At 33.5% G+C, this 17,083-nt stretch overlaps 1 protein-coding gene across 2 annotated transcripts in view; it reads left to right on the plus strand.

The window, feature by feature from the left end:
- The window catches only part of LOC137630704 (uncharacterized), a 207,240-nt gene extending 193,759 nt beyond the window's left edge, over positions 1-13,481 (plus strand). For both annotated transcript variants that reach the window (XM_068362338.1, XM_068362339.1), the window contains exon 4: positions 12,303-13,481. In XM_068362338.1, coding sequence (XP_068218439.1) covers positions 12,303-12,532 — 230 coding nt within the window. In that variant the 3' untranslated portion in view covers positions 12,533-13,481. The remainder of the gene's footprint in view (positions 1-12,302) is intronic.
- The last annotated feature ends 3,602 nt before the right edge of the window (positions 13,482-17,083 follow it).

Below are 17,083 nucleotides of genomic sequence, written 5' to 3' on the forward strand. Positions count from 1 at the left end.
GCTTTGGTAAAATTGCTGAAAAGACTCAAGTGCACAATTCTCTCTCTCTCTCTCTCTCTCTCTCTCCTCTCTCTCTCTCTCTCTCTCTCTCTCTCTCTCTCTCTCTCTCTCTCTCGTGAATCAATTGATTTACTTAGTTAAAAATCCATCCCGGAATCAGAATAAAACTAAGATTTTCTAGTGTCTTTCCTGAAAGACACTTAAATAACGAAGGCTTTCTCAAATCCTAAAATAAGAAGATTAAATCTCCGTACGTTAATTTATTACCATATCTCTCTCCATACAATAATCATTCGTGAGATTGAAATGACTGATGAAAATCAAATTTCACAAGTTTAAATATTTGCTTCCACTTTTGGGCAATAATTTGAAATATTGTTATAGATCTCGGAATTTATAAACTTTGAAATACTCATTTTTTTACATAATTATATTTATGTATTCACATATTTCAGTTGTCATGGGTCAGAATTACCCTTAAGTATGCCAGCAAAAATCAAAACACAATGGTGTAATTTAATGGAATTTATTAGCAAAAATTTAATAATATTTTACACATTTACAATGTCTGCTATAGTTCTCACTCGTCAAGCACAATAAGCACAAGTATGAAGTCCTTAGAGGCTCCCAGTAGGTAGTAACAGATAAAGACTAAGAAGGTCTTTGAAGCTCTCTGTGACTTTGTTTCTATTTGTATCTTACTAAAGTTCTAAAATCCAGATCAAACAGGGACAGAGTTTTCTTGCTTGAGGGTACAATAGGGCACACTATTCTATTTTATTTCTATTTTTTTTATATGAATGGTTTATTTCAATGTCGTTACTGTTCTTACAATATTCTATTTCAGTTTTTGATTACTTATTTTGGTTTCCTTATTTCCTTTCCCCACTGGGCTATTTTCTCTGCTGGGGCCCTTGCTTTTCCAACTAGGGCTGTAGCTTGGCTAGTAATAATAATAATAATAATAACAGATAAACAAGCAATTCTAATTCTAAAAAAGACTAAAGTGCAGTAACTTAAATTACATTAAATAAACAAGAACTCATCAACCCTCATAACACACTACAGAATTTGCATCATTGTTTCAAACATGGCATATACTTTGCCTTTTTAAATACCTATAAGGACAGAAGAATGCTGTGTATAGTCTTTAGTAGGTAAAAAGTGGTTGCATGTTTGTTACCTTACATCAGTATGTGAACTAAATATTTTCTAAAATGAAATTGCATGACGTATGATTTAAGAAAATTGTCTGTTCCTATCATGTTAAACTTTCTCAAGTTCTTGAGGACTTGTTCAACTCACCTTCGGTTGTGGTAACCTATTAGAAAACTCCCTGCCATGCGATCTCCTGGACTGGGGTTCGAGACCCGCTCAAGCTAGTTTCTTGTAGTGTCTGGAATCTCGCCATTCTTGTGAGCTAAGGATGCGGTTTTGGGGATACTATCGGCCCACTAGCTGAGTCATCAGCAGTCATTGCCTGGCCCTCCCTAGTCCTAGATTAGGTGGAAAGGGGGCTTGTGCACTTAGTCAGTCTCTAGGCCAGTGGTTCCCAAACTTTATCATGCCAAGGACCCCTTAGATATTATAAGTCCCAGCCGAGGACCTCCAGCTAATCAAAAGTTATCATTACTGGCCAAGATCACCATTTACATCTTTACAATTTGCTTTTTCCCGTACGACAAAAGTATGAATAAACATGGACAATATTTTCAGTATGTTTTATTGCTTTAAATTCAATACAAAGTAAAAATGGTAAAAAAAACTCCTCAATAGACAGATAATTACAGTATATAGTGTCACCACCGGTAAAAAAAAAAAATTGAATACCCTAAATAAAAATAATGTAGAATTAAACACAAAAATTATCAGACAATATTTTGTTTCTTGGGATGGGTGAGATTGATGGCTCTTACACAGCTAGTTAATGCCAGACGCATATCGTTGTCCACCTGCTGGCATGCTTTGTGCTTTGTTTTAATTACTGTCAATGTGGAAAATCCTTTTTTTCACATAAGTAGGTTGTGGCAAAGGGCAAAATGTGTTTCCGAGCCTCCTGAGCCAGAGCATGATATTCAGTTCTTGATTATATCCAAAACTCTGACTATGGATGGACAGAGAACTTTATTTTCATACCCCCATCATTTGACATTTCAGTGAGATGGGAGTTGCTAAGTTATTATATTCAAATTAAGCTTATGGTTATAAAACAAATAAAGATTTATTAAAAATGTGCAAGCTAGCTGCCTCTACATACAAGCATCGATACCACCGACACTAGGATGATAGAGAATCAGTGATGCATATTCTTTATTTTGTATATTTTTATGGGGTTGAATTTTTTTTTTTATTGTGCCGCGGACCCCTTAGGACCTTCACAGGGATCCCCCGGGGCCCGAGGATCACAGTTAGGGAGCCACTGCTCTAGGCCAGTCTAGGGCATTGTCACTGAACCTTGCCTCTGTCATTCAAGGTTTCTCACTTGGGACATAAAGATGTTTTCCAGTAGTAAGAAGTCACTAAACATATAGGTATACGTACATATACTCACACAGAGGGGCAGAATACTGTCACATTTCATCTTCATCGCTTAAAACTAGGAAAATATAGAAGAAACCGTAGCTTTGCTGAGTGAAATGGAAACAGAAGGAAATGAAAAATATCAGATGAATTAAAAAATTAATTAAAAAGGTGCGAGGACAGACCTGTCTCGCAACTGAATTCAGCCACCCTTCTTGCAATGCAGTAAACATTACGTTGGCCTTTGGAAGTTGATGCCATATTCTTTTTTATTTTTCTTTTGTTTGATGCAGAAGCCAATTGTAAGTGTCATCCAACGCCCTTGTCTAGCCCAGACCCGATAAAGGAAGGAAGGTTATAATTTTTCATTACGAAAAAGCAATTGGAAAAGTTATAGTGACTTGAGTCATTTCTAAATATAGAAAACAAGTAGATGCTGTTAAGGAAATGTCATTTCCGTGTTTGGTGTTATTGTCAAAATGATGACTAATGATTCACTCTCAGGATTGAGTAAATTTACAAAGTGCTTGTCATCTACCCAGATAGCAATAAAGCGATGAGATCATGCTCATATTTAGTGTCATCATCGTTTTATTTATAAACCGTGTAAACATCTACGCAGATAGGCATTGCGTTTCATAACTAATTTATATATGCAAATTTTCCTTATGTTTGTATGTATTATCTCTAATACTTGTTTAATTTCTTTTCCATGGGTACAATTTTAATTTATATCTCATTTATATATATTCATATATATTTAGAAATGAACATATGAATTAGCTTATGAACTATCTCGCACATATGATATTTCCGAGTTGAATTAATATACTCTGGATATTGAAATCCTTCTTTACATTTCCCTAGGAATTTAAGTAAAAGCTCTCTGCTATGTTAAGTTTACTTCAATGGGATTCATCTTATCTCATTAAATAGAGTATGTAGTGCTTCAACATTTGAGTTTATTTGAGCAAATTTTGCTTCCCAAATTAAACCTTAAACGTGCATTTACATTTGCTGCTAGATTGCCATGGGCTTTGAACATATTTGAAAAGGAGCAACAAGTAATCTCTCTCTCTCTCTCTCTCTCTCTCTCTCTCTCTCTCTCTCTCTCTCTCTCTCTCTCTCTCCATAGCAACGCTGCCAGACTCTTATAAAAGTTAGAATCTCGCTTAACTTCTGAATCCTTCCAGATTCACCTAAGAGGGCTGGTTCTATGTCATAAAAACTCTTAATATTCCTTAATACTTTTAGGTTATTTCTCATGTTATTAAAAAATCAAGGTAAAGGGCATGGCGAACAATAAGATTCTTATCGGTATCATAACCAGGAAGATTGGGGAGCAAAGTAGCACGCAGGGAAAAGCGAGTCTGAATCTTCTGGATAAAATCAAGGCAAGGGCCATTTATGCCATATGAAACGAAAGGTTTAAAAATACTGTCTTTATTGATTTAACGAGAATGATTGATGCTGCTTCTTGAAAACTGGTTGTTATTATTATTTCTAGCTAAGCCACAACCCTATTATTATTACTAGCTAAGCTATAATTCTAGTTGATAAAGCAGGATGCTATAAGTTCAAGGGCTCCAACAGGGAAAATTAGCTCAGTGAGGAATGGAAACAAGGAAATAAGTGCTGTAAACTACAAGAGAAGGAATGAACAATAAAAATAAAATATTTTAAGAACAGTAACAACATTAAAATGTATGTTTCACATATAAATTGTAAAAATGAGTTAGAATAATGTGCCCGAGTGTACCCTCAAGCAAGAGAACTCTATCCCAAGACATTGGAAGACCATGGCACAAAGGCTATGACACTTCTCAAGACTGGAGAACAATGGTTTGATTTTGGAGTCTGCTTCTCTTCGAAGAGCTGCTTAAATAGTATATTTCTTTTAATTTGACGGAATCCACAACTAAATACCACTTTCATTGCCTGTTAACTTGGGAAGCCTGCATAACTAAGGCATCGCAGCTATCTCTTCTAAATCGATATTGTGGCATTTCTTCTGAAAAGGAAAGTCAGTAGGCTAATGGTTGCGTGCCATCTAAAACGTCATTAATAAATGCTTGTTTTTTATATTAGCAGTCACGGAACTTATAGAAATAGCCATCCTTGATGACCCAGCGCTAAGAAAGTTTTAAAATCTTATGATATTTATAACAGAATTCCACAAAAACAAAAAAAAATTTGCATGGAAGAAGCAATTAATTAAACGTTGCATGTTGTTTTTCTTGAAAAATTTAGAAATTCGTACTCTCTTGCCAAATTCCATTCCTCAAATATTTACTCGTGATTTTTATTCATTGACAAAGGCATGTCAATCACTTTGAAATGACTGGAAAAAAAACTATCTTACAGCAAAAAGCTTTCCTGAAAAAATAAGCCTTCAGATTACAGCCTCGAGCATAACGAACGCGTGCGCACGCGCACACACACACACACACACACACACACACACACACACACACACACACACACTACCATCCACGGAGGAAGAGAATCCCAGAAGAGAAAGGTTGACAGGAGAAATACTGTGGAGAATTGTCTACCTCCTTCGGAGCGGAATCCAAAAGGCAATATTTTTACTTGATGTTTGATGAGGAGAAGAACCGTTTCCTGGAAAGCAGCGAAGTTTGGGCCAAGTTGTGGATTTAGGGTTGTGTGGATGTCTGTCTTCGGATTTATCATTTAGAATTCGTTGCTGACGAACTTTATTCGACGTTTGCTTCATGTGGGAAGACTTGTGCAATAATAAAGTGTGATACTATTTATCAAAGGTTTGACGTCTAGTGAAACTTGAATGTATTAATAATAATAATAATAATAATAATAATAATAATAATAATAATGTTTATTGGACAAAAAATTATTCACATACAAAAGGTTTACAAAAAAGACTCAGTCCAAGCCCATGTGGAGCAGAGCTCTTCGGGCAATAATACAGCTAAAATAATATCATCAATTAAGAAAAATAATAAAAAGTATTCTTCAGGAGTAGTCTCATAAATAATTGACAAAAAAGTATAAGCTTAGACAGGTACGTCTTATACGTTTCAAATTTAAGTGAACTTAAAGGTAAATAATCATTACATGCTTCTTGATAATTGTATACTGTAATTATGCTAAGGAAATCGTTGTAGAGTAATCAATACGATTAGTTATGGCTGCTTCAGTGGTGAAAATATAATTTTCAGGCAAAGCTACTGGAGATATCAAACCGACAAATGTGTTATCTTGAAAACCATAACGTTTCTCGTATTATTATTATTATTATCATCATCATTATTATTATTATTATTATTATTATTATTATTATTAGCGAAGCTACAATCCTAGTTGGAAAAGCAGGATACTATAAGCCTAAAGGCTCCAACAAGGGAAATAGCCCAGGGAGGAAGGGAAACAACGAAATAAATAAACTTCAAGAGAATTAATAAACAATTAAAATAAAATATTTTAAGAACAGCAACAACATTAAGATAAATCTTTCATGTATAAACATAAAATAACAAGAGCAAGAGAAATAAGATAGAATAGTGTGCCCGAGTGTAACCTCAGCCAAGAGAACTCTATCCTAAGATAGTAGAAGACCATGTTACAGAGGCTATGGCACTAGATAACAATGGATTGATTTTGGAATGTCTTTCTCCCAGAAGAGCTGCTTACTATAGCTAAAGTCTCTCTTCTACCTTTGCCAAAAGGAAAGTGACCACTGAACAATTACAGTAGAGTAGTTGAGTAGTTAACCCATTGAACGAAAAAGAATTGTTTGGTAATCTCGGTGTTGTCAGGTGGATGAGGACAAAGGAGAATATAGATAGAATAGACCAGACTACTCTGTGTAAGTGTAGGCAAAGGAAAATGAGCCGTAGCCAGAGAGAGGGATTCAGTGTCGTACTATCTGACCAGTCAGGGACCCGATAGCTCTCTAGCGGCAGTATGTCAAGGGGTGGCTGGTGGCCTGGCCAATCTGCTACCTAAAATAACAGATACCCTTTCTATGGTAAATCCGTCGCTGGTATTATAGGAGAGGTTGTTCATAAAGATGTCCTAGTTAAAGGGTTATTCTAGAGAAATGTATTTTTAATGAAAATCAAGTTTTTTCATAAGATTTTTTTTTTTAAACATGTGAAAGTAATTTCTGTTAGAAATTGTTTTATTTATTAAGTTATTTTTACCCGTTTTATTAACTATACTGGTTTTGGGGCTGATTGACCTATCTGGTCCGATTTCTGTGTTTTTGCTAAATTTTAAGCATCTAAAATGAAACTAATGTTCACAAAATGAAAGAAAAGTAACCTTATAAGGGACTAAAATGATTTCCTAAAAAAAGACACGCTAGTATTTTTTCTTAAGACAAGTGATATTTGTGTCAAACCAAGATAGTTAATGAAATTAATTGTACCAGTTCAGTTTTATAGAAAACACAACCGTAATATGACACCGTCCCTCCCAACAGGGACTGGATAGGCCACAGTCATTTGTAAAGTCTGGACAACTAGTAAGAAAAAATGAAATTTGTACATTTTAGAAGATTTAGCCATTTTGAACTATATAACCCCATTCCAAGTTTGCAATAATTTGAAATATTTAATAGGCTGACGAGATGTTTACATGAAATCTCAAATGAGATGAAAGAAGAGAGAATATAGATAGAAACTACCTCGTAGGCATTGAATTCCATTGAGGTACAACCTGGATCTCAATTTAGATGTTGTTCGAGGATTCGAGCTGATAGGTAAATAAAGTGTAATTTGGTGGTATTGATTCTGAATAGAGAAGAATGACTGTGAACTGGAGGACCTCTAGATGTTGAGGGATGCTGGATCATCAGTAAGATGTGGATAGGAAACAATGACCAGTAGAGGTCTAAGAGACCAAGAATAGGTGAGACAACATTTAGGAGGAGAAAATCGAACAAATAGCAACTGTTGTCAAATAAAGGTGAAGATAAGTGATTTGAAAGTAGTTAAAAAGGCTACAGAATTGTATAAGGAACGGAAAATGTTGTAGAAGATATCAAGAGAAACAGCATTCAATAGATAGAAGGGCATGCTCCAGCTGGAATTTCTGCCCTCTCGATTATCAAGTATTTATGAATGCAGTCAGGTTGCTAACCTCATAACCTGCCCTATGTATGTTCAAATGGTTTATGTGCCTAGAATGTTTTTCTTTTCGTTGTGGTCACCCGTCCAAGAAAGGACCAGATCAACTGTTGCTTGGCTCTACTTATTGAAGAGAAAAGACGAATAAAAGCAAGTAAAAGCTATAAAGATAAAAGAATAAATGAAGAAGAGATGTAAACCGTAAGAGCCATGAAAATGAGAAAGTTGTGAACAAAGGTGTTGATAATGTAATATCTTTCAAATTTAAGCTAATTTACCTATTAAAATTATATCTGAATTGTGAATGTATTTTCCATTTTACGATTTACTTCTTTAAAGAATTCTTATTATTTCCTTTTAGAGGGACTATTTGGTCTACAATTTATTTCTTACAATCGGATGCTGTGTTTGAGTTCCTTAGATGAAATTGAAAATATTCGTTGTTTTTGCTGCGTAATGTGAACTCAAGCGAAGAGCCTTAGCCCTAATTGAAACCACAAACAGATGCTCTCGTTATTAAGAGCGATCTCTCCCTTTAGAGAGCAGCATTGGATACTGTAGTGAGGATACAGTATACTGCACTGCAGAGCAATTGAGTGTGCAGAAAAACACTTTTTTTCTTTTACTGGTCGGAAAAGTTTCTGTTCCTTAGTTATCCCTTCTGTTCTTTGTCAGGGAAATTTTCATTTCCTTATATATATATATATATATATATATATATATATATATATATATATGTATGTATGTATGTATGTATGTATATATATGTGTGTGTGTGCGTGCGTGTGTGTATGTGTATTCTGCATATATATATATATATATATATACATTATATATATATATATATATATATATATATATATATTTATACACATATATATATATATATATATATATATATATATATATATATATATATATATAATCAGCCCGTTGCTAGTCCATTTCAGGAATAAAGGTCTCAGACATGTCTGTTAGTAGTCTTTCTATGCCATTCTGTACCCGCAAATTTTCTCAGCTGGCCAATCCATCGTCTTCTCTCCCTTCTACTGCTTTGTTTGTAATCTTTAGGGACCCATTCTTATTCTTGATCTATTATCTGTCTTTCTTATTATATGGCCTGCCCAAGTCCATTTCTTTTTACTTTCGCCAAATTCATTGTGACGAAGGTTATGTTTTGATGGGCCTGTATTTATTTGTTTCAATGTCTGCGTGTTTTTGATTCGCATAACTCAAAAATTATTTGACCGAATCTCTTGAAATTTGGTGGGATGATTGGTCATGACTCAAGGACAATTTTAGTAGATTTTGGGAGTTATTGGGTCACAGGTCAAGATCAAAAATATCTTTTTGCTATATTTGTCAAATTTTATCAGATCTGCATGAATCTAGTGCTAAAATGTGCATAATTCATGGTCAAGGTCACCAAAAGGTAAACAATGTTTTATCGTGGGGGAATCTCATGACATTGGGTGGGGTGATTGGCCATGATCCAAGGACAATTTGATTTGGTTTTGGGAATGATTGGGTTAAAGGTCAATGTCACAAAAATGTCAAAAACGTCTTTTTGCCATTTTGTGGACAAATTTTATTTGATTTTCATGAAACTAGTGCTAAAATGTGCATATATAACGATGTAGTGATGTCATTGATAAAAAATGTTGGTGGCGAAGGTATGAGCTCCACTGATTGCCCGTTCTAGATCTTACTTGTTGTTAGAATGTCCTCTACTTTAGTTTGCTTTCGTATCTGTGTTGCTCTTTTTCTGTCTCTTAGTACTATTCTCTTCATTATTCTTTCCATAGCTCTATGAGATGTAACTAGCTTATGTTCTAAGACTTTAGTAAGGCTCCAAGCTTCTGATGCGTAAGTTAATACTAGTAGGACCATCTGATTAAACACTTATATTTTTAGTGAAAGTGGCGTTTTACATTTCATAATCTCATTTTGTTTACCAAATGCTCACCATACCATGCTTACCTTCCTTTAATTTTGGTCTCATGTCCTAGGGAAAGATTTACTGATTGCCCTAAGCTCTAGAGGTTCGTCCATAACATTCATTTGTTTTTGCATTTTCACTGAACATTATCTTTGTTTTACTCATATTCATTCTCAGTCCTACTTTCCTGCTTTCTCTATTCAAATTTTCTATCATCTTTTGCAATTCCTACCATGATTCACCAAACAGAACTGTTATCTGCAAATCTTAAGTTGTTAAGGTATTCCCCATTAATGTTAATACCTATATTTTCCTTATCTAAATCCATAAAAATTTCTAGGCATGCTGTGAATAATTTAGAGATAGGGATCTCCCTGTTTAATTCCTTTCTCAATCGAAATGTTCTCACTATCTTTATGTAGTTTTAGGATTGCTATACTTTCTTTAAGTGTTCTAACATAAAATTCATCTATTCCTTGTTTTTGAAGGACTTTCATTACTGCTGAAGTTTTGCCAGAATCAAAACCTTTCTCATGGTCTATAATTGCCATGCATAGCGGTTTGTCATACCCTGTTGATTAATCCATTAGCTGGTTAATTACAGGGATATGGTCAGTCGTTCAATGCCCACTTCTAAAGCCTGCCTCCTCTCTTGTTTGCTTAAAGTCTAGCTGTCTTTCTATTTGCCTAATATGATCTTTGTAAATATTTTATATATTATTGAGAGTAAACTTATTGCGTGGTAATTTTTTAGGTCTTTTGTGTCCCCCAAACTGCAGATATAGCGCATTCATGCAAATATTTTGTGTAAAGTTCAGCTAGTTTTGCTATTATGAAATCTCCTACACCCATTTCTAAATCAATTGTTAGGTCCTCTTCTCCTGCTACTTTGCCTCTTCTCATACCTTTTAATGCTCTCTTTACTTTTTCTATTGTTACCTTTAGTACCGACTCAGGTGTTTAATTATTTCTATTGGCAAAGTTGATTTATTATATTACTATTGTATAGCATTGTATAAAAATGCTCTGCAATTTTTTTTCATTCCATTTTTTGTTGATAATATTTACATTTTCATCCTTAAAAACAAACGTCTGTTGGCACCCTATTCCAAGTTTTCTTTTCATCAATTTGTTGTTTCTTTCTTTAGTGTTTCCTCAATTTTAGTCTGATTGTGTTTTCAAATATCTTTTTTTTGTGTGTGTGTGTGTGGATAGTTCTACTAATCCTATACGATCCCTTGAATTTTACCCTTATTTTCAATTTTATCTCTATTAGATTTTGGTCTTTTCTAATAGTTTTCCTTAATTTTCTTTAGGAACTTCTCCACCTATCTCTTGTGCTGATTCCAATACAAATATCTTGAATTACTCTTCTTTTCTTCTTTATGTGGTTCCATTTCATCATGTAGTTGGGAGTATCTATTTTGTATTGCTTAACTAAACTCATCAGATTGCTACATCTTCAACTAAATTACCCTTTTCACTGAGGTTAAATCTGTTTTGTCTTTAATTTTTCCATTTGGACCTCTCCTTGCCCATTTTTCTGTTCATTTTCATGAAAAAAGTTGTACATGATTTTAAGATTTTTTTTCAGCAAATTCTACAAGCATGTCACCTTCTCATTCCTTGTGTCTATTCCAAATTTACCTACTGCTGATTCTTCTTTCTTCTTTTGACTTATTTTAGCATAGAAGTCACCCAAAACAAATGTAAATCGGGTCTTATGTTTTTTCATAGATATCTCTAGATCTTCATAAAAAGTTTCTGTTTCTTCCTCTATATGGTGCATACGTTTGAATAATCTCCAGTTAGTATTTCTTATTAAGTTTGATAATTAATTATGCAATTATATCACTAGCCCTAAAAAATTCTCCTATTTTACATGCAAGATATTTATTAAGAAGGAAACCCACTCCATTTTCTTTGTATTTTTCATATCCTGAAGCCAAATATATGACCCTCTTTTAACTATATAAGATTCCCCAGTTCTAATTTCACTAAATTCTATTGTATACCAATTTATTTTTTTTCAGCTCTTCTATTAAGTTAGCAAGATCTTCCCTAGACAGGGTCCTGACATTGTAAGTTGCAAGGTTCAGTTTCGAAAGGTGGCTGTTCTAGGCCAGAGAATTTTAGCACTCACTGCAGTGGGATGTAATTGCCCACCACCTTGGGCGATTGTTCCACTTCCGCTGGGGACTTGGGACAGAGATAGGGTTGTTTTATTCATGTCTTGGGTTTAGGCCAGATTTCATCACCACACTGGCCATTGCAGATTGGTGATGGTGGGAGAGTTTCGTCTGATCGCTCACAGCAAACCAACCTAGTTTGGGTGTCCCTGAATAGTATAAGGTAGCTTTGCTGATCATAGCAATGCGCTAATCCTTTCACCACGTCAAGGTATCCCCTCGGAAGTGGATATATATATATATATATATATATATATATATATATATATATATATATATATATATATATATATTGTATATATATATATATGTATATATATATATATATATATATATATATATATATATATAAATATATATATATACCGGTATTTTAAGTTATTTTACATTATTCTAGGATAATTGTTATTTTCAGATGGCTTAAGTTTAAGAATAGCTATGGATGTAAGAAAAGAGAACTGTCCTCATGAGAACTTCGTAACTTGTATAAGCTGTTGAGGACATTTACTGTTAATGCTTATTAACGGCTTTCCTTCTACGCAGGTGAAATGGAAAGCTTCCACCGCAACTGCGCCACCAAAAGCACGATGATCACCAACTCCTGCGAGACCCTCAAGACCATCTTGCTGACCAAACGAGTCTGTTCGTGCGACTGGCCGTACTGCAACTCGGCCTCCAGACACGGCGTGGTATCACCTTCCAAGATGGTGGCCATCGTCACCACCGCAATGGCCGTGTCCTGGTGGTCCACGCTGAGGATTCCACGAATATGAGGTCCTTCTCTTTCGGAGAGTCTTTGGGGAATATGCATTTTCCTTGATTGACAGATGTAGTTTCAGAGACTAAGAAGCGAAAGAGATAACCTCGTACCCCGAATGCCAGCATTATTACAACCTACTGCATGTGCAACTGTATATCGAAGCCTCTTAGCATTAAGTGGCCATGGTACAAATGCTTTGTAAGTTATTTGTGTTAATCGTAGTAAGAAAGACAAGATTCAAGTGGTGGTTCTTACTGGACTGTGCCATGGGCCATCAGTGCCATACGGTGTAAAGTTCTTTTTGTGGGGGATAAAGGGGCATTCTTAAGCGAACATTACTTGAGGTCCATTGCTTAAGTGTAAGTGCCGCAATGCCAAGAAGACTGGACTAGCCATTGGTTGGTTATTTATTCATTAGTGAATGCTAGATTTTGGAGATTTTTTTTAGATATAAACTGAACACATCAGGATGTAATTTGCAGCGTCACCTGTCCATTTTTCTAATCGTTTCTTCTTCCACGCACTCTATTATAACTTAAACATTAATTGTATGTCTACCGACCTCATAATTCAGAAATATGAATACAATGTTAGATAAAAAATGTAGCCGTATGTGAGGCAGGAAGCTAACTAAATGTTAATATATAAATCCTGGTGCCCATTTGGATGTAAAGTATGTTTCTGGATCAAGATCTAATCAAGCAGTCTCCATTGGAGGCTGCGGTTTTTGTGCTGAGTTTTTCTATGAGGTAACGGAGGATGGCTTTTATCCAAATGATATTTTCACTGCCAGTAGAAGAGAAATACACAAGAAGACTAAACAAATGAGATTTAGTTTGTTTTGATAATAATATTATAAGACTCATTTGATTCGTGTTTAGAGGAAGGGTCAACGTCCAAGTAGAGAAACTGGGTGAATAGTCTGTGACGAAGGAGAGAGAATAAAGTCTCATTATTATAAATGTATATTAATAAGTGTAAGTAGAATCTCTTATCCTTCACATTCACGCTGATTTCATCTTTAATAAGAATTAGTCCGTTTAGGAAGATAATAGTCGTTGTATCTTTATTGATAGGAATAAAAGTGACTCTTTGTAGCATCCACACACCGGACGCGTCAAGATGAAGTCAAGTCATCCAAGATGCAGTCAAGTCATCCAAATGGCGGCAGCATTGATGAGATGGTAAAGATAAAAAATAAATGTCCTTTTATCGTGACGGTGCTGCGAGTGATATTTCCATTTTGAAGTGAAGCAAGCGCCCTTCTATTACGTGTATATTTCGTGTCCTGTAGATTTTGTGTGAAGGAATGAAGGGATTATTAAAGCTCAGGCTTCAAGGCCAATTGATTGACCTATTTTTATGTAGGGTTGATCTCGTGACGTTTTTGCTAAGGTATCATTGCATTGCATTTCGTCAGCCTTTTTTAAAAGTAACATTTATGCTGGCTAAAGCTTTAAATTGTTTTATATGGGAATGAGATGCTCTCTCTCTCTCTCTCTCTCTCTCTCTCTCTCTCTCTCTCTCTCTCTCTCTCTCTCTCTCTCTCTCCAGATCTTATGAAAAGTCTTTTTGGGCAAACTTTTTTAAAAACTTCGAATAGAAATAAGGATTTTTAAGCTTTCGCAGGTCACTCATTTGTTTTTCAGGGCCAGATTTTTTCCATCTGGTACTTTTTTGGAATCAAATAGCACCTTTTCCATCGCATCACCTGTTTTTCATAATTAGAGCTTAAAGAATCACAAATCCATTTTTTGGCCAAATTTCAGAACCGTAGAAGCTTTTTTGATAAAAGTCTTGCGCAATCTTTGAAGCCTGGCGCAATGTAACAATTGCATGTTTCACTGTGCGTGCGTGCGTGCGCGCGTGTGTGTTTGTAGGTGTGAATAATATGGTAAACTCATTGTAAAGTGTATTCTGCCCAGTGTGGTTATTTTTATAATTTACGTTAACCATATGACAGACTCATTATAAAGTTTTACATGACAAATTTCATTATATGTTCTACCAACAATGCAGTTTTCTAAAATGGTTCATTATGAGCTGCGGAGTTATTACTATATATTTATATTTTTACCAATATGATCACCTCATTATGAAAAAAAAAACTTTTTGAATTTTTCAATATGATAGAATGGTTAATTATGCTGGTTGTAATTATCATGTTAATATGTTAGTCATATTGTTCCCATCCACAGAAAACTATAAAGGTAACCATTCATATTTTTGTGATGTTTATCGGTAATGCATATTGAATTTTAATTAACATAATTAACTTTGATATTCATCACTATCAGTTGATGGTAATAGCATTGTGGTTCTAAATTTCACATTGGTAATGAACATTAATTTTATACTAATTTATGTGTGCAAATGTGTGTGTGTATATATATATATATATATATATATATATATATATATATATATATATATATATATATATATATATATATATATATATATATATATATATATATATATTTGAAGCAGTTTCTAGTCCCTTGCAACACAAAGGCCTATATATATATATATATGTGTATATATATATATATATATATATATATATATATATATATATATATATATATACTATATATATATATATATATATATATATATATACTGTATGTATATATATATATATATATATATATATATATATATATATATGTGTGTGTGTGACATACCATAAATTATCTAATAATACTGTTTTTATGTAATATAATGATCATTATAGTTTGTCTTAATTGTGTGATTAGCTAAAGCCACCCTTTCACGTGCGAGTGATATAAGAAGAGCTATAAAACTCTAAGGGAACAGATAATTTTAAGGAAAACTGGATGAATGGGAGGACGAATAAAGGAGATAGAAAAACCGAGAATGTAAGAATTGGTGTTTTTCGAAAGTAGAATCTAAGGAGATGAGCAATAAAGACATGAATGTAGAGGTTCATTCCAGTTTTGAGTTTTCCTCAATCTCTTCTATGAAAAGCAAGGGAGAGACAGTTACCTTTTATTTAATTGATATTCCAAGGGTTTTCTTCCTTTCATTTTCGCTGGTGTGGTAATCAGTAATCCAAAGTATTTAAGTATTAAATCCCCCTTTTTGAATTATTTTATTTGTATTTCATTCTCCAGGTAATTATCTAAACAATTCAATTTTTCTGACGTGTTCTACTTCCATGAAATGTTCACCTGAATTCTAGCCACCAGTGATTAGTTTGATTAAAATCAATGAATCTTATAAATTTATCCACAGAATGTTTTTCAAATCGGAGATACAAAAATCAGTCGTTACGATTTTATCCAAAGTTACTCACCCGACTTTAGTTTTGTGTTTCTGAAATACAGTCTTAGTTTGTATCTATGAAATTCAGTTACAAACTATTGCTTCGGCCTAATAAAATCTTCACAAATCTGTCTTAGTTTTGAATGATAACTGTAACAGTAAGTAACTGTATTGTCTCAGTAATCCGATCCTATTTCTTTCCCCCAAACCAAAACAAGTTCAGTATGAATTTTTTTTTTTCCTTTTTCAATGTAGATTAAATAGGTGCCTGTCAACTCTGCTTTGAATAACTCCATTTATTTTATTCAAGCAAAATATTACAATTAGAATACTCTTGGGTTTTGATAAAGGATATCTGGAATTTTATCTAAACGTAGAATCTGGAATTCGTGTCCAACTTTCTCTCGGAATTCATCTTGATATCAATTTAGTTAAATTCTCTGTCATGGATATAAGTTTGTAAAAATGAGTTATGTCATCAGTAATTTAATTAGTAATTTATTCCATTGAATAACTGACTTAATAATTGTTTAATGTTACAACTTGTGTTATGTAGTAATTCAAGCTTGAAAATATGTTTATGACTTTTATTGAATTGTCTGAAAATTGAACTAACGTGAATATGGTGATCAATACATAGGTAGATATAATACATATGTATATATATATATATATATATATATATATATATATATATATATATTATATATATATACATATATATATGTATGTATATATATATATATATATATATATATTATATTATATTATATATATATATATATATATATATATATACAATGCATAAAATTTCATTCGATTTTTCTTAAATGAACCCAAATATTATCGGGCCTTTCATGTTATTAGTTGATTACTTCACTATTATCATTTACTGTATAGTGGAAAGTAATTGCTGTTGGCGCTTCCACTCTGCTCGGTTTTCCAGCGTAGCTATTAAATCACACAGCATCCATTTTATCTTCTACTTTTTTCTAATTATTCTTTAGGCACATCAGTCTATCGAGACGTATTTTACTCACTTTTTATATATATTTATGTATCTATTTATTTGTTTTATTAAAGTCGTCTGAGGAAGTTTTTTTTTTTTTTTTTTTTTTTTTTTTTTTTTTTTTAACTAGAAAAGCAGACCCCTGTAACGACAGCTATTTCGGTCGACCTTTTGCTCGACCTTGACCTTTGACCTAAGACTTTCAAAATTGAATCATTTTCACGTGTCACTATAACAATTAATCCCTGAAAGTTTCACTATATAAGT

Source organism: Palaemon carinicauda, chromosome 38, assembly GCF_036898095.1.
Source record: "Palaemon carinicauda isolate YSFRI2023 chromosome 38, ASM3689809v2, whole genome shotgun sequence".
NCBI lineage: Eukaryota > Metazoa > Arthropoda > Malacostraca > Decapoda > Palaemonidae > Palaemon > Palaemon carinicauda.